At 41.4% G+C, this 24,312-nt stretch overlaps 1 protein-coding gene across 1 annotated transcript in view; it reads right to left on the reverse strand.

Moving 5' to 3' along the window:
* klhdc8b (kelch domain containing 8B) overlaps nt 1-24,312 on the reverse strand; it is a 162,854-nt gene that overhangs the window by 53,397 nt on the left and 85,145 nt on the right. Inside the window, exon 2 of the mRNA XM_075476150.1 lies at nt 12,205-12,369. Coding sequence (XP_075332265.1) covers nt 12,205-12,369 — 165 coding nt within the window. The remainder of the gene's footprint in view (nt 1-12,204; nt 12,370-24,312) is intronic.

The raw sequence follows: 24,312 nt of genomic DNA on the forward strand, positions 1-24,312 counted from the left end.
AACTTATCAAGACTTCCACTTTCATTCAGAAAGTCGTTGAGCTGGTTAAATACAACTTTCTCAATAATCTTGGATATAAAAGAGAGGTTAGAGACAGGTCTGTAGTTGTTCATCATAGAGGCATCTAGAGTTCTCTTCTTTAGGAGTGGCTTAATGGCAGCTGTCTTTAGTGACTTGGGAAAAATGCCTGATGCCAGTGAGCTGTTAACTATTCGTAGGAGATCACTTTCTACTGAGGTACTGTAGGCATTCTTCTGGTCCAGACAAAACAGATGTGAGCCTAAACTGGCCCATGTAGTAAATGCTACATTTGGGCCAAATATCACAAAACAAATCCGGCCCTAATCCAGCCTAAAGTGGCCCACATATAAAGAAACACACTTGGCCCACCTTTGTTGAAACATATTTGGGCCAGTTTTGGGTGTGATCACCTACCCAGCAAACATGCCCATATGGGCCAGCTAAGGGTAAAAGTGGGTTTACTGTGGGCTGGGCAAACCCACTCTTATTCCACAAAAAAAACTGCTAGTTTTACCTGAACAGAAGTTCGACTGTTGTTTTTTTCTCTACCACGCCCCCTTGGTGTGGTTTGTTCCAAATTTGCGGGGGCGTTTGGAACACAACCGTTAACATTTGAATCGGTCAACGCCACTCTGATTGGCTGAGGCAGCACTTCATCGTGACCCAGCTACCTTGCAGAAGAAACTGGCCGCATTCAGCCTACTGGGATCCACAGAAAAGTTGAAGGTAAGTTCGGCTCAGCTTGTTTAATTTTATGTGTGAGATGTGTTAGCTTTGTTTCTCTTCAACTATACAAACCTGCTGTGTCTACAAGTAGCATTGTACCTCTTCAGATAGGGTTGGCTGAAATTGGCTATAGTTGAAATGTAATTACTTTTCAAAACAACCGTAATGCCTAATTTACAGCTTGATGCTGCAGATTAGGCAATTTAAAGGACAAAGGAACGGCTCCACAAGCACACGGCACAACACGGGAGAGCCAGATGTTCAGGCCCAGCGGTGCACTTATATCTACATAAGGGACAGTGTTCCGAGGACAGTAATGTCCACATTCTGGACACAGAAGACAGCTGGTTGGAGAGAGGAGTCAAAGAAGCCATCTTTGTTAAACTGGAGAAACAGAGGAGGCGGCTTCAGTTGTCATCCTCAAAGCACTTAAACTGCTCGACTCTCTTCTTCCGGCGGTTTCGCAACCATTCATGCGTTGGATCCTGAGACTTTCAGACAGCTGAACCACGACCCACACACTGTAGACCCCTCGTATAGAAGAGTGTAATTCTGTCATTTATTTATTTATTTAAAACGGGGACAATGCACAAAAGTATTAATCGTGAAAGAAGAGATGCCTTGTGCCAGGTTGTAGCAACATTTGCTAATTTCCACCTGTAGTCCCTCTGGGCACGTAAGGTAAAAACAGATTAAGATAGTAAAATATGACAGATAAAAGTAATATGCAGACCATAATATTTTAAAAATAGACTAAATACACTGGCAAAAAAGAAAAACAGGAAACAAGGGCGTCAAAATCATGAAGGGCACCATAGGGATCAACAGCACATTGCCTGGTTTATTGTGACACAGAAGCCAAAAAAAGAAGAGAACTCCACTTAATTTTTCCTCTGAAGCCTGTTTACAACGGACCTGATTCTACCAAGAAGCTCTCTGCTGAAGAACAAAGTTCCTGCTGCAGAGTGTGTGCCTATTAAAGTCTAATCTGCTGCATTCTGCGCTGCAGTCGCTAAGAAACAGAATTAATTCATCATATTTTCCGCTGTACAAATCCAGGCACTTAACTCTGTAACAAGTGGTGGACATTTCTGCTGTTGGTGACATTTTTCTGCATTTTAAAAAAGAAAAGTGAGTTTCTCTCTTTAGTTCATGGAGCAAACAGCTTTTGAACACCTGAGAAAATGCAAACCAGCTGCTGCGTAAGGATTTCTGCTGCTTGTATTATCAATAACTCATGAGTCCTTCCTGCTGCGGCCCAGGCAGTTATTGCAGATGTAGGTGTGAGATACCGATGCTACGTGATGAGTATCAGATACTCGACTGTTTACACTCGTTCTGCATCTTTGTTTCACTGAATTATTTCTGATCCTTGACTTGCTGACGTGCACTTTTAAGCCGCACATTCCCGACACTGCTGCAAAATGCTTGATTTAAATTGTGTGCACATACACGCAGGCGCACGCTCCAAGAATTATTAAGCAGTTTGAGACCTGATGAGTTACTACGCCAGCAGGTCTGCAGCTGACTGGGAAACTCGGTGAATTTCAAACCGTGCCGGTTCAGGAACCCACAGACTCGAGCACACGCCTGAGGGTCAAAGGTCAGGAACTTTCTAAGTATGAGCAGAGGTGGGTAGAGTAGCCCAAAATTGTACTCAAGTAAAAGTACCGTTACTTCAGAACAATATGACTCAAGTAAAAGTAAAAAGTAGTCCAAATAATTACTTGAGTAAGAGTTAAAAAGTGCTTGCTGAAAAAACTACTCAAGTACTGAGTAACGTCTGATTTATTTGTTAACACAAGCATTCAATCAGACAGACAACAATACTAAATAATCATCTTTAAGGAAATTAGAGTTCATCCAAACAATAAAGTAAGTTAAAATTAATTAAAATAAAATAAATTAAAATAATCCAGGTAAATTCAAGAACTTTGATAAAAGATAATTAGGGAATGTTTAACCCATATGTAATCTAAAAAAAGAAACGTTCGCCTATCCACGGGGGAAAAACAAAAACAAATTTTTAGGTAAACATTTTCATTCTTTGTTTGTTTGCTACGACTGCTAATGCTAAAGCTAACCTGTCCCGCCGCTGAGATTGAGTATGGTCACGTGACCAGACTGCACGGCTGCGTCTGATTGGTTGAACACAGTCAGGTGGTAGAGCCTTTGGCGGAAGTCTCTCTCTCTGTCAGAATAAAACATTAAAATGAGGCGTACGCGGGGGGATAAAAATAACGAGGCGTAGAATACCAAAGAGGTAAGAAGAAAAGTAACCGGCTCATTGTAGCCTAATTATACTCCTAGAAGTATAATTTTTTCAAAAACTTACTCAAGTAAATGTAACTCGTTACTACCCACCTCTGAGTATGAGCACACGTTATATTCACACCAGGTGCCTGGGAGACAAACCTGAAGTTAGAGAAAGAGAGCGATGATGACCTGGAGAATAAATATCTGCATTCCAACCAGGAATCTGTTGGTTGTGCTGTATTGTATTTATCAATTTGAGGCTACGCTTTAAACTCGCCATGTTGGCCTGCAGAGAAGTGCCATTCCTTCTATTTTAAGGTGCTTTTTGCACTGCATCATGTGATTTTGAACACAGAAAACATAAACAGCCCTGTGGGGAGCAAGGCCTGGGCAGAGAAACCCTTAAACCGTTTCAGCAGACAAACGGTGTTATTAATAGAAACATGACGTTTTTTTTCTGTTCCTTGGAGCATTAAGGTGTGTGAAGTCACCAGAAAGTGTTAAACACCCCAAAACACATTTTTTAAATCAGTTCCCTCTTTGTTTTCACAGTTTCTAATTTAACGAACCGTTCCAATTTTCATTTAAAAAAGTACGTCACTACTTAAATTCAGTCCACCTCTAAGCCCCGCCCACTCACTTTCACCCTGCCGGACGGATGAAGCCAGCTTCTGGAGGAAATGTTCTGCTGTCAGCCGCACTAAGGTACGGAAGCCCAGAGCGGACGTGGTACGTATAAACTTTTTTTTGATGGTTTTCTCGAGATAACGAGTTCATTTAGCGATGGTTTTCGAGGCCTCTTTTTCTCCCCTGTCCGCCCCTGTTTATGTTTATGTGTTTGTTTGTCTTGTAGAGATAACTTTCATATCAGCCCGCTTCATTTAAGGAGACGGCCGGCTCGACTGCAGCTCAACAGGCGTTTACACCTAAGTGATCCTGCTGATATAGTCAACTTCATCAGTGACCGGCTGAGGGGACCAGGCCGTCTCCATGGTAACCGGATGATGCACAAGAGGTGCCGTTATCGTTTTCTCGAGATAACGAGATAAATAACTCTTTATTTGTTCAAAACGAAATGCTTGTTACACCAGCGGGATTTGCTTTGTGCATTTTCACAGCAGAATTGTTACACAAACGCTCCACATTCCATGTTTGATTCATAGGCTACTTTATTCAGTTTTCAATGAAAGGGGGTAAAAATGGGTAGCCTGGGTGCCAGCCGAACTTAGCCCCGCCCATAAAAGTTTTGGTCGGGAAGTTCGGTCTGGCTCTGCTCAGTTGGGAAATCATTATGCCCGACCAAGAATTGGTCGGACCAATCAGATTGCCAGGGCGGGCTTTATACGATGATGGACAGATGATCAACAGGGACATTACCGACTACGTCACTAAAGAGCTGAACACGGCTGCCGCTGGAGAGCTAGGGCGTGTAGATTCTGCCATCGAGTCTGTTCTACAGGATCTCCACATTGCATTCATTTTGAAAGACGAACAGAGGAACGCGATAAAGGCTTTTATCGATAGAAAAGATGTTTTTGCCGTCCTTCCTACAACAAGTGTGTGTCGCTTAATCTACGTCACATACTACGTTGCTCTGATTGGTTATAGGTCTATCCAATTGAGCGAAGAGGCATTTTTTCTCCTGGTTCGGTTGAAACACGCCCCATACTCAAATCTCTATTGAGCGGTATCAGACTCACATTCTGACTAGAATCGTGAGTATGACGTAGTCAGGCTAAAAAATGGGTACAGCTTTACCAGAAATACATATAAACACATATAAACGGGGGCGGACTGGGGAGGAAAAGTGGCCTCGAAAACCATTGGTAAATTAACTCGTTATCTCGAGGAAACCATCAAAACAAAGTTTATACGTACCACGTCCGCTCTGGGCTTCCGTACTGAGGAGCATGCATCTCCCATCTAGCAGCAGCCTCAGAGGACATAAGAGCCCAGAGGATAAACTATATGTGTTCCAGCAGAGTTAGCTAAAGATCATCACATTTTCATCTCATTGTTTTAACAACTCGGTCCAGTTCAACGCTGGACTGAAGAAACTGCGCCACAAAGAGGGATCAGTTCCAGCTCTCAGAGCCTGAACTTCAGAGCAGGGAAATGGAAGTGTGTGAGAAATAATTCCTCATGATTTATTTATTTATTTACGTTTTCCTTTAGCAGCAGCTAACGCTAACAGCTTAGCTAATGAAGATGACGTACACCAACTCCTAAGAAGTTCCTTTGGATGTTTTTTGTGTAAGTTTGGGAGTAAGTAGTGCTCAGTCTCCTCCCTCTGAGCAGAGTGATCAAACAAGGGTCGCTGTGCTCAATTCAACAGGTATTCTGACCAAAGCCCGTCTCATATATCTCAATAAGACCTCATAAAACTGTCAAATTGTTGAAAAAGGGCATAAAACCTCACCTGTAAAGGTTCGGAGCGGACAGGAAAACATCAGTAAAACCTTGCTGTGAGGAAAAAATGTAAACTTTAGAACTTCATGGGTCTCAACATCACTGTTAAAGGAACAGTTTGACATTTTTACACCTTTTTCCTGCCACTTACTTTCATATAAGTGAATCTAAAATCCCATTAGACTATCCCAGGAGCAGTCGCTTCTGATAAATAATGAAAATAATATCTGATGTATTTAGATTTAGCTCATATATTTTGTATTTTTATTTTCGCATCTCATCTTTGAATGCTTACTACAAACATTTTTTTAGGATTGAGTGATGTAGTCCATGCTGCCCTTCTGGATCTTTCTCCCACGGACCCTAATCATTTCAGGTAGAAGTAATAACAAAAACAACAGAATTGGGGAGCGCACCCTTATATGCAATCAATATATCGCACACACAAAAAAATATATAAAAATATTTACACATATATACATATATATATATATACATATATATATATATATATAATAAAAAAATTAAAATTAAAATAAAAAAATAGAAGAGGGTAGGTTGAAACAAAGCACGAGTACAGTCAGATAAAATCAGATCTGATTGGTTTTACATACTCCGTCCACTTTGTCCAGATCTTGTAAAAATTTTCTTTCTCAACATTGAGGGAAAAAGAAATCTTCTCCATAACATAAATCTCGTGAACAATTTCAATCCATTTTTCGATGGTGGGAGGTTCCACTTTTAACCATTTCCTAGTGACACATTTCTTACTAGCTGCCAATAACATAGTCAACATTTTTTTGTCTTTTATGTTCCATGTTTCAAAATTTATTTTGCCCAAGAACACAGTCTCACATTCTAATGGAATATTCACATTAAATATGTTTTCAATATGTTTGTGGATCTCTTCCCAGTATGATTTTATTGTTTGGCAGTCCCAAAAGATATGGAAGTGGTTGGCTCCATTAGACCCACAGAGTCTCCAACAAGCATCCCCGCTGCCCTGATGGCGTTTCTGAATGGGTGTAGTGAAAAATCTTGTTATGCTTTTCCAACAGAACTCCCGCCATGTATTTGACCCGCTTGAGATCCACTGTAGTTCCTACAAACATTTTTAAGAGATTTTATTTCTGTATGTGGTCCATCCTGATGCTGCTGCAATTATGCAAATTTCCCGTCTGAGGAGCAAATGAAGGATCATTCTTTTCTGTTCTAATTTCTCGTATAAACAGAAGCTAGAGAGACCTGATAGGCCAGCTCCAGCATCCTGCTGTGTTTCGCTGAATGTATAATGAGTACAAGCCCCCGGGGAGGAAGATTAAAATGCAGCCCTCATTAGAATGTGAAAGCCAGAGACAAAATAATTTCAATAAATCATTTTAATGAAATCATACTGCTGTTTTTAACATTTTGTTGTATTGTATCAACTATTTGTCAGAGGGACACTTCTGTTCAGTCTGTTGCATATGGTGTGCATGCACCTCTTAAACAGCCAAAACTAGAAACAATTACATTCAGAAGGGATTTTAATTTTAAATTTAACAGTGTTAAGTGTGTTGCAACGACTTCATGTCGTAACCTCAACGCTTCGTTTGAACATTTGTTTGCAACTCCACCTGAAAACTGGACAATTCAGTGTAAGGAAATGCATTTCAGAGTGATTAAAGGTTAGAGGGCCGTGCAAAATGTAAATTCAAAAGAGTAAAAATTATTTGCAAAAAGAAGATCATCAATATTAGCTCATTTTAAATCTGATGGCTGCAATAAGTCTCGAAAAGATGGGACACGGGCAACAAAAGTAGGCTCTGCCAAAAAGAAACAGCTGGAGAAACATGTTGGAACGAATCAGGTTCATTTGAAACAGGTCAGTAACATGATTGGGTGTAAAAAAGAGCACCTTAGGGAGGCAAAGTCCTCTATCTGAAGTAAAAGTAGTCAGCAATCTGCAAAAAATATCTCCAAAATCTAGAGCAATTTCATAATAATGTTCCTGAATATTCCATCTTCTACAGGACATAATGTCATCAACAGATTCAGAGAACTTGCAGCCATCAAAATAAAACAAGAGACGCAGCTGAAAGTCGATGTTGGATCTCTGATCTTCAGGCAGCATTAAAAACAGACCTGATTCGGGCTCAGGAACAGCTCACTGAAACATCCACAAATTCAGGTTAGAGCTCAAAGAAGAAGCCACATGTGAACATGATCCAGAAAAACAGCGGTTTGATCTGGACCAAAGCTCATTTAGAATGGACTGAAAGTGGAAAATAGTTTTGTGGTCAGACGAATGGAAGCTGCCTCTGGAATAAAAACAAGAGGCACCATGAGACTTGTTATCAGCGTCAGTTCCAAAGCCTGCATCTCTGATGGTATGGGGGGTGGGGGACCGGAAACCTGCACATCTGGAGAGGCTCCATCAATGCTGACAGGTATAAACAGGTTTCAGAACAACACATGCTCCCATCCAGATGACGGCTTTTTCAGGGAAGGCCTTGCATATTTCAGCAAGACAAAGTTAAACCATATACTGAAGAGTCCAGGTGCATGCAAATAATCACAGCCACAACCAACTACTGCAACAGACTAAATGATGTAAAACTGAGCCAAATAAAACAGGGTTTTAAACTTCAGTACACTGTTAAAGGGATAGTTCGCCTCTTTTGACATGAAACTGTATGACATCCCATATTAGCAATATCGTTTATGAACATTTTCTTACCCCCTGCTGCGTCCTGTGAGCCGAGTTCCAGCCTCGTTTTGGCGTTGACGAAGGTAGTCCGGCTAGTTGGCTGGGGTTTAAAAAATAAAGCGTCTTGCTTCTCAAAACAATATGCGTTCAAAAGAGTAAAAGTCAGACCTCACAATCGCTTGGCGCTATTTTCTCTATCCCTGCATATGACTTACTCTTTTGAACGCATATTGTTTTGAGTAGCAAAACGCTTTATTTTTGTGGCCCCAGCCAACTAGCCGGACTTTCGTCAACGCCAAAACTCAGCTGGAACTTGGCTCACAGGACGCAGCAGGGGGTAAGAAAATGTTCATAAATGATATTGCTAATATGGGATGTCACACAGCTTCATGTCAAAAGAGGCGAACTATCCCTTTAAAGTAAAGGTTGCATGCAGTTCACTTAGAGTGTTCCACGTTTAACTGTAAATTTATATTTAAATGTTTATCTTTCACTCTGACTGTAATCCAAACTGCAGAGCTGACCTAAGACCACGAGTTAGATTTAGGATAATAGCTCGGGTTAAAAGAAAATGAAAAGGTTTTTGGACGTGGATACTCATGGTTGACACGTCAAAGTAAAGTTATACGAGAGCATTGGTTCAAAGTATGAAGCAAACAGCAGGAAAATGCATTGCTGTGTCAACCCATTAATCCATCCCCCACAACGTGGCTCTGGTTGAGCTACTTGCTGGAACATCTGCTGGTCCATTAGAGGTCGATTGAGCCCAAAATGAAATCGCAGGCTGTGAAAGCTGCTTCAGTGTCCGTGTCCACAGGCAGCTGCTTTTGTGCTGGCAGTGTCTATTTCCCTCAGGACTCACAGCTGATTGTTGAAAAGCACTCTCAGCATGCAGCTTTTCTTTTTCCATCTCTTGTTCTTCCTGCTGTGCTCACAGGGCTGCCAGTTAAAAATGCTTCAACTTTTTCGAACACCATCAACCTTACGGGGAGCGAAGAATCTTACCAAACCAATTGGACCAGTGAGCTCCACCTTATGAACGTCTCCTTTCACGTAATTATCTAATCCAAATAGGACTAGATTACTGATTGGAAATACTACACGGTAAGAAAAACATTCTTCACACAATACGACTTGATTTTAAATAAACTTTTTACCAGCTATGACCAGCAGACCCTGGAACCCCATTCTTTTATTGGTCAGTGATCACAAGCTCAGTGCATGTTGGCTCACTTTTTCTTTCAAGATGGTAACGTCCCATGTGGAGACTAAAAATAAATCTGTACATTAAGAGTATTTACCTGTTATGACTTTGCTTTTCTTTATTGTTCATCCCAGTTAAATTGTTTTAATTTCACCATCTTTTTCTTTTTTATCCTGTTGCCTTTGTTCTTATTTGCAGAAGTACAAACACAGCAAGAGGGTTTGTGGGGGGAAAATGTCAGAATATTGTTCATTTTCATATTTTAAGATGTGTAAAATAAAAAGAACATATCATGGTAATAATCTGGTGTTTAAGGGGGGGGGGGGGGGGGGCAGCAGTTTAAGTTTAAGAAATAACGTAAAATTCAATCAGTTCAGTCACTGTTTGATAATTCAACAGTGGGATCGTTATCAATTAAAACCAAAAAACACTAAATTAAAGTCATTTTGCAGGTCAGAACAAAGACAATAAAACTGAAATCTGTGCATTCCAATAAGGGGAAAATTGTCTGAAATTCAGATCAATGTTCAATGTTTCCTTTTGCATTGATACTGCAAAGAAACAATAAGATTCCACAGATGGAAACCTGCTTCTGATTTCAGTTTCTGCAGCAGTCACACATGCAGACTGATGTCGGGCTTCTGTAGCATGTTTGCTTCTCTTTACTGTTCGTAAACAGTTACTTTGTGCTTCTAGTGGAGCAAACAGAACAGAAATATGGATATGGAAATAAATGTGGACTGTGCTGTTGACTCGTTTTGTTTGCTTCCTCTGTGAAATGAAATGACTTCATTCTGCCTTCTCAGGTTCCACGTTCTCTCTGAGGACTGATGTGAAATTCAAAACACGTTTCAAAAAGCAATAACAGCTACCTTAGAAGACAATTCATCCAACAGTGAAATAGAAAAGCAAGAGTCATTATCGATATAGATATTATAGAAATTGGATGTCAGTCAAGTTTCTCTGCTTTTTTTCCTTAAAGAGCAGCTTTTAACCTGCAGTCTGTCCGTCCGACTGTTGGACCTGAGATGGATTTTTATCACCGTCGCTCCGTCTCACGGCTCTAAAAGCGCCAAACACAAAGTCAGAATTGAAAGGCTCTTAGTGCAAACACTCAATTCCCAAAACGCATGGCTCTGCATGCAAAAACGAAACCCTGAAATCGTGACCTCTGGGAAGTCGGCCGACCTTTCTCTCAGGTTTTCTGTGAGTGATGCAGCGCTGAGCGTGTAATGCAGCAGCCTCGGTGCTAAATGTGGTGCTGCAACATGTAAACATGCCGCCAGTCAAGAGTCCCGAACAGACCTCCTGCATTTAAGGACACAGATACAAGAGGTGGAACCACTGTTGCCATGGTCACCATAAGATATCCCACGAGCATCTGTTACTGCTCCTAATTTCACTGATCATTTTTGTCACTGTAACGTTACCTTTTCAAAGATATTCCTTCGTTATCGTACTTTTCAATGAGGTATTGAACAGATCTGAACCAAACTTTATCTTTTTAAAAAGAAGGTGGGTGACCTGCAGCAAACAGCCTGGAGTCAGGATTTGAACCGGTGGCGGCTGCGCTGAGCAGCTTCAGCCTCTGTTCGGCCCCCGGCCGTGTCTGCTCGCTGGGTTAATCACCACGGATTCAACAATACTTTGAGTTCTCTAAACTGAGACCTCGTGCAGTCAAACAGCCCGACGAAATGCCTCCGCTACGACACAGTGAGCAGTGAGCTTTTCTAAGATGTAACCTACAGATCTGCAAACACTTCAGCCATGGCTTTGACCCCCTGCGGCCCATAACTGTTGGGGTTTGCAGCCTTGTGTTGACCCCTCTGTCACTTAACTAACAGTTCTCACTGTTAGTTAACTGTTAGTTAGGTGGACTCAACAGCTCACTGAAGGACAACATGCCACCATCACAGACATAGCAGCCAGACAGGTTTGTGGATGACTCAAAACAACTTAATTCCTCCATTTCATGTAAGAAAAAGCAAGCCTGGGCTTCACCGTCCATCTGTGATCTCAGAGAAGTTTCTGAGGCTCATAACTGTTGTTTATTTATTCCCGTTTTATGTATTTTTCAAAGATTATTTGTAATGGCAGGTTTTGGGAGTCTTGATTGTATGTTCAACTCAACTTTATTTATAAAGCCCTTTAAAACAGCCGTGGCTGAAACAAAGTGCTGTACATGAATAACAGCATGAAATAAGGCATAAAACATAAGAACAATGTAAAAACAATAATAAACAATAACAATATTAAAACAATAACAGAAACAGAGTCTCATGCTGGATTAAAAGCCAGGGAATAAAAACGGGTTTTAAGACAAGTTTCAGTAGGTCTCTTGCATCTTCTGGAGCAACCAGCATAAAGTTATCGCACATCAGTCAGAGCCGTCAGTGTGCAGGTCTGACACAGATGGTTCCCCTCAGGCTGAGAAACCTCCTGTTCTGAGATAAATAGGTTTTGTTTTCTTTTCAACTAGAATTGTTTTCAGTTCGTTGGTGTTGACACACACACTCTTTTGTGTCTCACTTACGAGCTCTTACTTTGGACCCCACCTCAACTCATTTAAATGTTCCACTGAGCAACAAAGTGCAAAAAAAAAAAAATGTTTTCTCAAACATTTCATCGCAGGTCAGCAGCAAATTAAATAATAATCCATAGTTAACACCTATGAAAGTGTGACGCTCAGAATGTACTGAGCAATGCTTCAATGGTTTTACGTTCACGTCATTTACTAAACAGCAAGCAATGTAAAGCTGGAACTCGGCTTTGTTTCGATTTTATTCCAAGCGAGATCAGGACCAACCTCCACAATAAAAGCCAACGTCCTCCCACAGAAGGATCTCAAAGGTTGTGATGTTTTAAAATGAGGAAACAGAGGAATATTTCCATGTCTTACCCATCATGTAGATTCGGTTTCCTATTACGAAGGGCGTTGCTCCGTAGCGCGGTGTGGGCATGGAGGTCATCGGCTGCCATGCGTCCTTCTCTGCCTCGTAGACTCTCACCAGGGCCTGAGGGGTCGTGTCTGCTCCCATGCCCCCCAATGCATATACCTTCCCATCTGCAGAGAGGCACACGAGAGGAACACCGTTGAATGTATAATTATTATTATTTTATTTTTATTTTAGTATTATTATCGTTTTAAATTATATAGCTGTTGTATGTATTTTAATTTATTCTTGTATTTTATTATTTTTATTTTTTGTTTTTATTTTTCTGTACAGCACTTTGGTCAACTGAGGTTGTTGTAAAGTGCTTTATAAATAAAATTGGATTGGATATTAACAGCTTTTATAGAATGCATTACCATTTCCTGAATTAGAGAAACAACGTGGTCGATAACACTGTAAACACACTGTCTGAACTGTGGAAAAACACTGCCAACACACAAAGAACCGCTGCACCGCTGTGCCTTTTCGTCCGTCCACTTCTGCTCCACCTGTCGTATCTGCTTTCTGTCTCATTTCACAAGAGGGATCCGAGCAATTTGCAATATTTATGTCCGAGTCTACGAAACTTCTACCGCACCCCCAAATGAGGTTTTCACAAAGGACAGATACAACTACTGCAGTGTCATTGGAAAACAGGGAGAAAAATCCTGCTGCTGCAAGCAGAAACAAACTCCTGCTCAAATACTGCAGGGGGAGAAAAAAAAAAAAAGAGGGAGATGGAAAGCAGAGAAAGAGGACAAAACACATGAGATAACAGAACAGATGAGGTTCAGATTCAGAAACAATTAGCACAAGTTGTGACGGCGCAAATGTGACGAAGCACAGGAGTGAGACAGAGAAACTGAGACGGGAACTGAGGCGGGGGATGGAGCGTCTTAGTCACTCAGACGGATAATGGATCCTCAGAGCTGTGACTTAAACTGTGAACAATAAAGCAATAATAAATCTGTCACTCTGAACGCCGCCATCCTCACGTAGTTCAGCAGCTATGGCAGAGTAAATCCAATAGTACTGCTGTACGTAAACCCAGCAACACTTTCCCAGCATGAAGGGTGGTGCTGTGCATGTGGAGGAAAAGGGAGGCAGGATCACAGGAGTTTGGGGGATCGAGCACAACTTTACGTTGCTTTAGATCCTCAGTCGTCCTGGTTACGGTAACGCTTGATGCTTGAATAGAAAGACTTTCATCGAAAAGGCTTCTTCAGCTCTGGGCGACTGGCGGGGAGATTCGGATTCATAAAGTCTGCCGTTTTTACACCAAAACAGCAGCTTGTTTTTTTAAAGGTTTTTTTAAAGATGGCTGCACACGCTCCCATCGTCTCAGGAAGGGCGTCTGAGAGCTCCGACTCAATGGTGCTGCACGCCACCATCTCTCCGTGTAATCACAACACGAAGGGAGGGAAATGCACCTGATCCTGCCTGCTGTCTTGGGCCAAAGTTTCTGATGTAAACCAACGTGTGAGATGTTTAGATCAAAAGATTCAAGGTGTTGAACGTCTGGAAAACCGCCAGAGGAGAGACGAGGTGACAACTGAAGCCACCTGCTCCGTTTAATGTGGACGCAACCCAACTTATTCATCTAAGCAATGTTCTCAAACTACAATAATTCAGATTAGGATGCTAATAATTCAGTTATTACGAGCTGACCTGCCACAAAGAACAAAGTATGTTTCTAGCAGTGTTGTTCTGTGTGGCTGCAGAGACATTTGGGGGAAAATATCAAACATGAAGGATGTGCGTAAACCGGTGGAACACAGCACAAAGAAAACAACTGTCAAACTAAATTTTCACTCCTTTGCCGCAGCAGCACGATCAGCATTTCCTTGTTAAATATAAAACGAGAACCACTTTTCACTGAGATTAAATGTGTTAAATGATTTTCACACCCAGAGGAGAGCTTGGAGATCCAAGAGCTTCTTTCTGAACATCTTCTCTGGAGGGGAAGTTTGGTTTTTATGTGGCAATAAATCAAAGATGCTACTTGCTGCACAGATTTCATCCTGAATTAGACGCTCGAGCAAATAAAGAATAAAACCTCCCTTGTGTAGAAGCCGAACCGTGTAACATTTTCATTCACATTCAGTATCACAGAACGGAGTTATCGATTGCATATATTACATCAACCCCACCTCCCAAATAGGGCTTTGTGCATTCCCCTCGTCCCCACTGAACTGAAGCATCAGCTGAATTTAAAGAGGAAAGACTCAAAGACTTGAGACAAAGCCGAGATTAAAAGGGTAAAGCGTGAACTGAAGGTGGGTATAAGAGAGTGCAGGAGCTCAGGCTTCAACATCAAAGTTTTTTTTTTTAATAGGTTCAGCACCCCCGGCTGGGCTCTCCCACACAAACTCAGACTTCACACCACTTCAGACGCTAAATTAAGCTCCCATCTCTGCTCCGTACACCGGCTGGAACATCCAAAGGGAGTCACACAACTGATCCATTTACTAATGAGAAAATAAAGATCTCTCAGTGCTTTGTGAACGGTTTATAAAAAAAAAAAAAGAGAAACTGATCAAACTATAAACCGGCCGATCGATCAATGCATCCTTATGTTCCTGAGTGAGCAGCTGGAGCCGGCGAAACGGAGGGGACATGACGGGGGGAAACCCTGAACAGCAAAATAAACAAGACAAGCATGACGGATAGCTTGGTGAAGAAAACCATATTTCCTTTGTAAGAACTCTCATGTCGCTGACATTTACAGCTTTAACATCCCGACAGACTGCAGACGGGGAAGGCTGGGAGAGAAACCGCCTGTAGGAGAGCAAACAGAGATTTACCGGGAGCCGTTTGTTTCATAGTGTCATATAATGACAAGAGAGAGACGCTTTTCTAAGTGAGAACACTTCAAATACATAATGACACACACCTGAACTTTAAGAAAAAGAGTAAACACCGTGTAATAAAAAAGATCTGATGACTCAATCTGAAAATGTCACGTTTTTGAGCTGGAGACGATAATTCGGTCACATGTTAAACTGGAGGAAAACTTTAATAGAGAAACTATTAAGCATGTCTCAGACAATCCGAACACAAATCCAGGAAATAACGAGGCAGGAAATGCCGAAAATGGCGAACAGACCGACTGACAAAGGAAGAGGAGAAGAGACTGTATAAACACTCCAAGTCTGATGAGACGCAGGTGGCAATAATTCAGAGTTCAGGGTCAGCAAGGTGGGGGAAGTGGAAGCAGGGCTGTGTTTAAGTTGTCCTCTTAGTCGCTGCATCGTCCACCATGTAACCAGTCAGCCATTTTGTAAAGCAGCTTGAAATCCAAACTGAAAAACTTTCCATTCTCTGTATACTGCGCTACAAACCTGTCACATATCATTCAAAACTCTGTTCTCGTGACCCAGCATGCATTGCAGACTGGGGCAAGCTGATGGAGCATGCTAAAGCTAGCTAACGCTAAGGTTTGCAGCTTGTTGGCGTTATCCTCTTCCACAGCAGGGACTACGCCCGCTCGGTCTGTGGGGATCGCACACCGAGGCCCTGGCTGCGGTGTGGACGCCGGCCTGACCTGATCTGGGTGGTTCCCAGATGTTGATGTTGTTTATCTACAGATTTTTATCTCTAGCTTTATTTTAGATTGACGTCTCAGGTATAGAGACGGTAAATGCAAGTCAGAGCTCAAGGCGGGGGGGTTGCCGGTGTGATGTGTGTGAGAAAGAGAGTATGATCAGATGTGTGTTCTTAGATGAGTGTGTGAGTTTATGCATATATTTTATTATGTAAAGCACTTTCCTCTGCTTTTGTATAAAAAGTGCCTTATAAATAAAGTTTGATTTGAAACCGCATACTTCTACTACTCATACTAACTTTTTGAGTTAGTAAGCGAGTTTGAGTAAGCGAGAAGTTCCCGGATGCTTACTAGATTTGTCGAAATGTTGGGTATGCATCATGAGGTTACTACTCATACTCAAACTACCCAAGATGCAACGTAACGTGACGTCGCTGATCGTCATTTCCTGTCAAAACGGCAGTTTCAAGCTAGCTACAACGAGGATAGGTTCACTTCCTGTTTTCAAAACAAAAGCACCAATTGTATCGTAATGGCTTTCCCTATGATAAAAGGCAACGGGTATTTTATTTTGTGAAAATAACCGGAAGTGCGTTGCTCACTGCGGCTAGCTTTAGTAGCGCCGAATTCGTCAGGAACAAAATTGTAAAAAGCCGGTATTTTGTCAGATTTTCAACACGTCAGGGATCTAAACGACTACTTTCTCGCCTGAAAATGTTTCAAATGTTGCTAAAGTTTACAGAGTTTTGGGCTTAAGCGAAATCAGCTTCAGGCTGGCTGATTTTGGCTCGGGCAGGAGCGAAATGCTTTGTGGGTAAACGCCCTGCATACTGTCTGATCGATCAGTATGCAGTATGCAGAATGGAAGCATGCAGTTTGCAAGAATGTAGTATGTAGTATGCGGTTTCGAACACAGCCTCAGTAGAAACAATTTGAAGAGATGAGTCGTGACTTGAACACTGGATAATTTGGCAAATGTTATGCTCTTTGGCTCCCCCTACAGTTCAGGAATGTAACATCACTGTCATAAAGCTAATCTCTGCATGAACTCTGCATTAAACTGCTGTTTATTTAATCCTGCTCCCGCTGAATTTGTCTCGGTCACTCCAGCAATATCTGAGTCCAACCCCACCCACAGAACCATTGATCAATAAACTATACGATTAAATACATTACATTTTTATTTCAGTTGAACAAAGAGCAGAATAAATAAGAACATATTCAACAAAATTCTCTCAGCTTTGAATCCCAAATACTCGTATAAACTGAGGTCAAAAACTAATCAGATGCCCAAATATATATATAAAAAAACTCTAAGCAACCATTTTAAAGCTTTTCCAAATATCTGATTTTCCATTCTTTTCTTTAGTTTCATACTCTCCAGCCTTAATTCTAACACCAATCTCAGTTGCACTCTCCATCCTACCAACAACCTCGGGGCCCACAGTCTAGTTTTAGCCGCCCCGCTCCCGCCCACGGCAATCCCACTGCAGGGCTCTACCCTGCACATGTACAGCAATAGACATAAATTTGTTGTCACGTCCAAGAGGCCACAAAGAACAACCAAAAGCCCACTAAAATGTCAAACGACTGCACATCAAAACAGCTGTAAACTGTGGTATCTTAGCCCACAGGAGCTCCAGGGCACTTTCAGGCCTGGGAATGTGCAGAAAAAAGGTTGGTGTAAAGAGAGTAAGAGGCACTTAGTTTAAGGTTCACAAACTTCTGTTCTAAGAGGATAACAGGGGCTGTATTTTTGTAATGTTTGCCATGTGAAAACAGCTGGACTGGACAACGTTAATCAGGTCTCAACTGGCAGTTGAAGATCGGACAGTCGATGCTCGTGTAGGTGGATGCAGTCGGATCTTGTGTGCCACATATATGAATGCAGCGGACTGTTTGTCAGTGACTCTACAGATGCCTCATTCTGCCTCAGACCGGCTCAATGTGCACGTCTGCATGTGTGTTCTCATGTTCTGGCCTAATCATGCACATTCTCCTCTAATTAAGGAAGCTAGGCTCTATTCTCTGCCCATCACCCTTGGAGACTCCATGGCAACTACACTGTAATCTCCAGACTGTTATTATGGGGTGGCTGTTTGGCAAGTTGGTGCTTGGCGAACAAAAATCCATCACCACTGAAAGCCAGGCTACTGAGTCACCACCTGCAGCAAATTCCTTTGAAATTAAAAAAATATGCTCATGAATCTCTGCGCTGATCATACGGATCATCAAAAACAACGACAAACAAAACCTAAATATGTAAATGCATGCGCCATCTCCAACAAAAACAGGGCTTTGCATTTCTGTCATCCTTTATAGCTCATGTAAAATCTGTCTGCTGCCTTCATCACCCTCCAGGACATCTTCCATAACTCTCTCTGTTGCTGCTTACAGGGGCACAACACTACTTTCTAAGGGTCGTGCAGACACACGAAAAACAGAAGAAAAAGGGTTCCCCCCTAACCCCTGAAACCAGGTCCCCAACAGTCTGAAAAGCCCCGCCAACCTGCAGCCCTGGGTGAACAGATGGTAGACGGTCTCAGGTTGGGAACAGAAAGGACAGAGAGAAAAACACAACAAAACAGCACAGCGGGTTGCATGTACCAGCAGTATCACCCAATGCTCAACATACAGTATTATAAGTATGAATGTAAATTGAGTGTAACACCTGCTTTTTGCTAATAGTTCCAGATTTCCATGTTTTTTGTTTTTCCTTTTTAAATCAGAGAGAGGTAAATACTGATCAGACAACAGTAACCTGTCGTTTTACTAGTAGTAGCCTTTAGCTAACCTGAATATTTACAAGCCTCTAAGCCTCGACATAACTTACCTGCCGTCTTTTAACCACTTAGAAAGCTTATATTTCATCCCTTCTCCCTCTTTTGTTTTCTGTTTTGAGCCCCAGAGAGCTTTCTCTTCTGTTTCTCCATCTTTAGCACCCTGTCATCAGACGACAACAAGATTCAAATGAAAACGCAAACGCTGGAGCGCTGGAGTGTTTTGTGTGGCGAGGGCAGCGATGGGACCAAGTCACACATGTGCAAGTCTCAAGTAAGTCTCAAGTCTTAGCTTTCAAGTCTCAAGTAAGTCCCAAGTCATTTTTTCTTGGGCAAGTCAAGTCAAAGTCAAGTCACCTTATTATTGCAATTTTACCTGCAGAATCTGATCTTAATAAAGTGAAAAGACAAGATATAAGTAACTGTCAGTAAACATCATTGGCCAATGTGTCCAACCTGTCCACCCCGTATCATATCAAGCTAACGTTAGCTAACTACCGACTAGATTAACAGGATGATATTAGCTAATTTGACAAGCACTTACTGGTCAGAATGGATCTTCAAATGACAAACAAAGGTCGAAGTTATGCTAGATGCTTAACACTCAAGTCATTCAAGTCATCGTGTCTCAAGTCAAGTCAAGTGCCGAGTCTTTAACTTCCAAGTCCGAGTCGAGTCTCAAGTCTTTTATTTTTTGTCAAGTCAAGTCACAAGTCATCAAAACAGCGACTCGAGTCGACTTGAGTCCAAGTCACAGTGACTTGAGTCCCCATCTCTGGGCGAGGGGGTGTGTTTCATCAGCAACATGCCTCTGTTATTCATCATATCATTTACACACACACAAAAGCTGTTAATAAAAGAAAATGCCTACTCAGAATGACTTTTACCCCCATCGCTTTGGCGCCCCCTCTGGTGCAGCGCCCACTTTTTGCACCACTGGCTGTTTGTTATTCCACTGCTCGTCCCCAACTACTATTTCTGTCCTTTGCTTTTCTCACAGCTGCTTTCATCACTTTCCATCCCTTTTCACTCTCCTCTTTCACCATCCTTTATTCTCTTGCCTATCATTTTATGCATTTCTCCTATTTCCTCTCATCTCTTTCTGCCCCCATCACTGCTCATCCATTTGCATCCTCCTTCATGCTCAGCCCTGCTCCTGGATGCTCTGCTAATGTTACACAAAAGTAAAGCAAAATGCAGAGTTGTGTTATTCAAAGAAACACATTTCTTCACCACCACTCACAGTATATCCAACATAAGCTTGTATCTTAGCCCTTTAATTAACATTTTATTCCCCTCGGTACATTCTGTTTTCCTCAGTTTCTGTCATAGTTTGAAGTTTTTTGTTTCTTTTCGCCCTTTCCGGTTCTATTAAGAAACACGAGGTCTTACACAATATTAGATACACAAAGCGTACAATTAGAATCAGACGTATATACTATAGGAAAATGTATTAAATACCCTGACTTTCACCTAACTTACATTCAGAATTTAGATTGTGAAACAATTTTCTTTGTTTTTTAATGTAAAAATGGTAAAACTACAGTGTTTTCCATGTAAAACCGGACATAAGTTTGGCGTATAGGTTTAACAAACACGTCTGTCTGTTTTGTCCTGTTCAATAAAGGAAAAGTTGGTATTAACTGTTGGTTCCTTTCACAACAGTTCATCATCTATCCTCCAGTTTTAAATGCACTGAACTGAGTATCCACCCTGTTAAACTACATTATTGTTTCCCATCTCAGGAACGCCCCATTTAAAAGGCTTAAATGCTGTAGGTCTATGCATTTTTATACAAGGTTCTCCATCTGTCAGCATGTGGCCTAGTAACAGCAAACTTATTTTCTGGCATGTCACAATTAAGTATCAAATCATGTAATCCCAATTATTTGAGTTAATCCTGATTATGACTGCAGAATTACAACAAACGTCTTCTTTCACCCGTTTGAAAACAGCAGTGAGACTGCAAAAAATGTCATATTTCTAGATTTTCCAGCATTTAATGGAGACAACTGACTGACAGCCAGAGTTTCACCATTTTAATGACGCATCTTACCTGCCACAAGCAATTTTTGTGTAGAAAACCTAACAGAATCAGACATTTAAACTATATTTATACCGTTATATTCTATAAGGCTTACGTGAATTTTAAGATCATTACAAGACTTGAAGTACAGTGTAATTGTGGCCGAAAGCATATAGGATATTAGTGTCATTAAAAGGAACGGACTATTAAATTGGTAATTGCAATTATGTGTAGGACAAATAATCGTCCACTCCAATATCCTAATGGTGAGAGCCCGAACACTTGGTAGATTTCTCATTCTAAAACGTGGAGCACGTTCAGTAAATGACACTTTTGTCACTTCCTGGTCGGGTTTACGCATCAACATTACCTGCCTGAACATCAAAGCTACCTGGTTACAGGGATAAGAAACATCACGTCAGGACTAAAACACACCATCTGCCAAACGGACGCCATTCTTACATCTCACACGCAGTTGCTCTGAAGTTACAAAGTCATCTTTAATCAGAATTATACGTCTTCATTCTCTGCAAGAACAAATTATCCAGGGGATAGTTTCTGGGAGGAAGATTCAAATGAACATGCAGTTGCACTGTGGGGCTTCATTTTTTTAATTAAAGTGCAAATTTAGTCACAGTCTGACCTGATAATGGGGAAAAAAATTGATTTCTTTAATGTGAAGTTGAAACATTCTTATCTGTTCACCATTATCCCGTGTGTTTAACCGGAAAATGAAAACAACCCACACACATTTTCTTTAAATCTTTCAAAAAACAGTCCAACGGTCCTTTTATGTTTGGCTACTATTGACTGAAGTTTGACCCGGCGTTTTGTTCTTGTTGCACAGTTACATTCAGCCTTCCTTTTTCTGCTGAAAACTAGAATAAAGGGTAAAAATGTTATAGCGGTCAACATTACAGACCATACTCATAATAAGTTATTACAGGTCTGCACTCGCTAACTTAAAAACCACAAATTGGCCTTTTTCAGGATCAGTTTATGGAGAAACTAATTCAGTGTGCTACTTTTGAGTACAGACAAAGGCTGAATCTGGACTGTATTCTCAAAATGTAACAGCGACTACAGCATGATGGTCCTCAGAGCTACAGTCTGGTACATACAGATACATGCAGTGACAGAATTGCACCATAATGACAGCTGTACCACAGTGAGAAATATAAAAGGATCTCCCACAGCGGCTTCTAAAGGGCACTGCATCCTTCTTATTGGAGACATGTCGATGGCAGATCAATAACCCCCCCGCAGCTGCTGTTAGCTCTGCTTATAGACCGAGATGACAGGACTTCTACCTTTACTGTAGGAGGATCAATTGTCCTCACAAGACACTCACATTTCTTTATTCTTTAGATTTAATTCCTTCGATTGATTCCTTCTTTGCTTTTTGCCCTATTTCTTTTTTCCCTTTTCATTTTACTCTAGGATGTATGTGAAAAGGACCACTCTTCAACCAGCATTTGGTTTATCCCATCTGGGCTTCTGTGGTAAAAACACAAGTATAATTATCTTCCTTTCTTCCATTGGAACATGTCCACGTTCATGCAAATCACATATTTAAACTCAGGTTCACTTATTTTTTAGAGAGAAACTGCTAAATGTGTTAAGGTTACAGTCAATTATCTCAAAGAAAAGGGAGAAACTGACCTGACAAACTGAATCACAGGTAGGAAATTGTTAAAGGGACACTATGTAATTTCTTCCCCCATCTAGTGGTGCAATTTTATATTGCAAAGTTGAATGAATTTGCTCTCTAGCGCCTCACGTTTTCAAATGTGCGCGGCAACTTCTTGAACTACGGCAAGCGGAATGTGTCAAGATTCAAGAAGCTATAGCTTCAGACTCAAGGTCCATACAAACAAAAAGAAATCAAGACACACAGTACAAAGGATTATATAACACACATACAACAACACTATGAATACAGATGACAGATAACATGTCAGATAACATAACATCTCCTTTGGTGTGCAAGCAATGCAATTAGTCATATTCGGGGAGTTACCGGAAGTGACGTCGACGCAGCGTTAGCATTAGCCTGTGTTAGCAATAGGAGCATTAGCAGCGGTAAATAAACTCCCGGTAAACTTACAAACTTTCTAATGCCTCGTTTTGTGAGCTAAGAGCCTATGTATACTACGGCAGAAGTTTGGTAACAATCAATGCATTATTAGTGGGATCATTTACGAGATAAAATCTATTTAGCATTTTTTTTTTTTTTTTTTAAAACTTTATTAGTAAATCAACAAAATAACAGTTTACAAATGTGAGCATAACGCCAAAAAGAAGATATCCAGGGGGAGCATAGGAATAATAATAAAAAGAAGAAGATGATGCACTTACAAAAAGAAAGCTAATGAACACAAAGACATATGTGCCAAGGAATAAAATCTATTTAGCATTAGCGGCTGTAATTAGCCATTTGGCGGAAATGACGTCACAATGACGTCATTTCTGCTTGTAGGCCTGGTGGGGAAATCGCGATTCGAAGTGCTTTATGTCCCTCTCGGCACTTCGTCATTTTTCATAGAGCGGAAGGACATGGCAGCCTCCATAGAGCTTACCTGCTCGATGTAGATACAGACAAGTTATTCTTCACTCAGGAGGATAAGTGAGATTTTTGACAGAGATCATTTTACACCAATGAGAACTAACTTATGAATGAATATGTTGATTTGAGCTAATAAATGACTTAATTTATTACATAGTGTCCCTTTAAGAATTTAGCAATTCCGGCTCCATTATCGATATTGATCCGATTGATTATCGATTCCCTTATCGGTTCTCATCCAGTTATATAAAGTACAAACGGCTTTGGTTGCAGTAACACTTTAATTTCAAGTATGCACCAACATTTCATCTATTTTTGCCTCGGCCATTTTACTTTTCCCTGCCTCGATGAAAGGGGGAGCTACAGGTATGTGGCAGCCTGCCCTCTGAGCCTGCCTCTGATCCTGCCCCTGAGCCTGCCCTCTGAGCCTGCCCTCTGAGCCTGCCCTCTGAGCCTGCCCTCTGAGCCTGCCCTCTGAGCCTGCCCTCTAAGCCTGCCCTCTAAGCCTGCCCTCTGAGCCTGCCCTCTAAGCCTGCCCTCTGAGCCTGCCCTCTGAGCCTGCCCTCTGAGCCTGCCCTCTGAGCCTGCCCTCTAAGCCTGCCCTCTGAGCCTGCCCTCTGAGCCTGCCCTCTGAGCCTGCCCTCTGAGCCTGACTGAGGTGGACATCAGATGGAAATTATTCATACAGTATGTCGCTACTATTATCACAATCAACATGACCTGGAAGTTTTACGTTACAGGGCTCTTAAGTTTTGAATACAGACAAGAGAGACGTATTATGTGTATTTATTAAATAGGGCTGGGCAACGATTAAAACGCAGATAAAATATTTATCTGCGTTAAATAATCAATGAGTTAACGCGATAATAACGAGTTAACTCGCCCAGCCCTAGTATTAAATTGTTCACTCAGATTAGGGTCAGATACTGAGTGGCCCGTAGTAAAGCTACAGTTTATACAGCAGAAATCACTGTGTTCCATTTAGTGAGGATGAGGGTAAATCAATAGCTTTGTCAAAGCCTGAGCACCAAAGAATCAAACTGCATTTGTTGCCTTGAGAGAACTCGGGATTGTGTAGGAAACAGGATAAATAGCAGCTACACAAAAGAAGCGGCCAGAGATCAGATTCACACCGGAGGCAGAACACAGGTGGAAGCC

The sequence above is a fragment of the Odontesthes bonariensis genome, chromosome 10 (genome assembly GCF_027942865.1).
Source record: "Odontesthes bonariensis isolate fOdoBon6 chromosome 10, fOdoBon6.hap1, whole genome shotgun sequence".
Classification (NCBI taxonomy): domain Eukaryota; kingdom Metazoa; phylum Chordata; class Actinopteri; order Atheriniformes; family Atherinopsidae; genus Odontesthes; species Odontesthes bonariensis.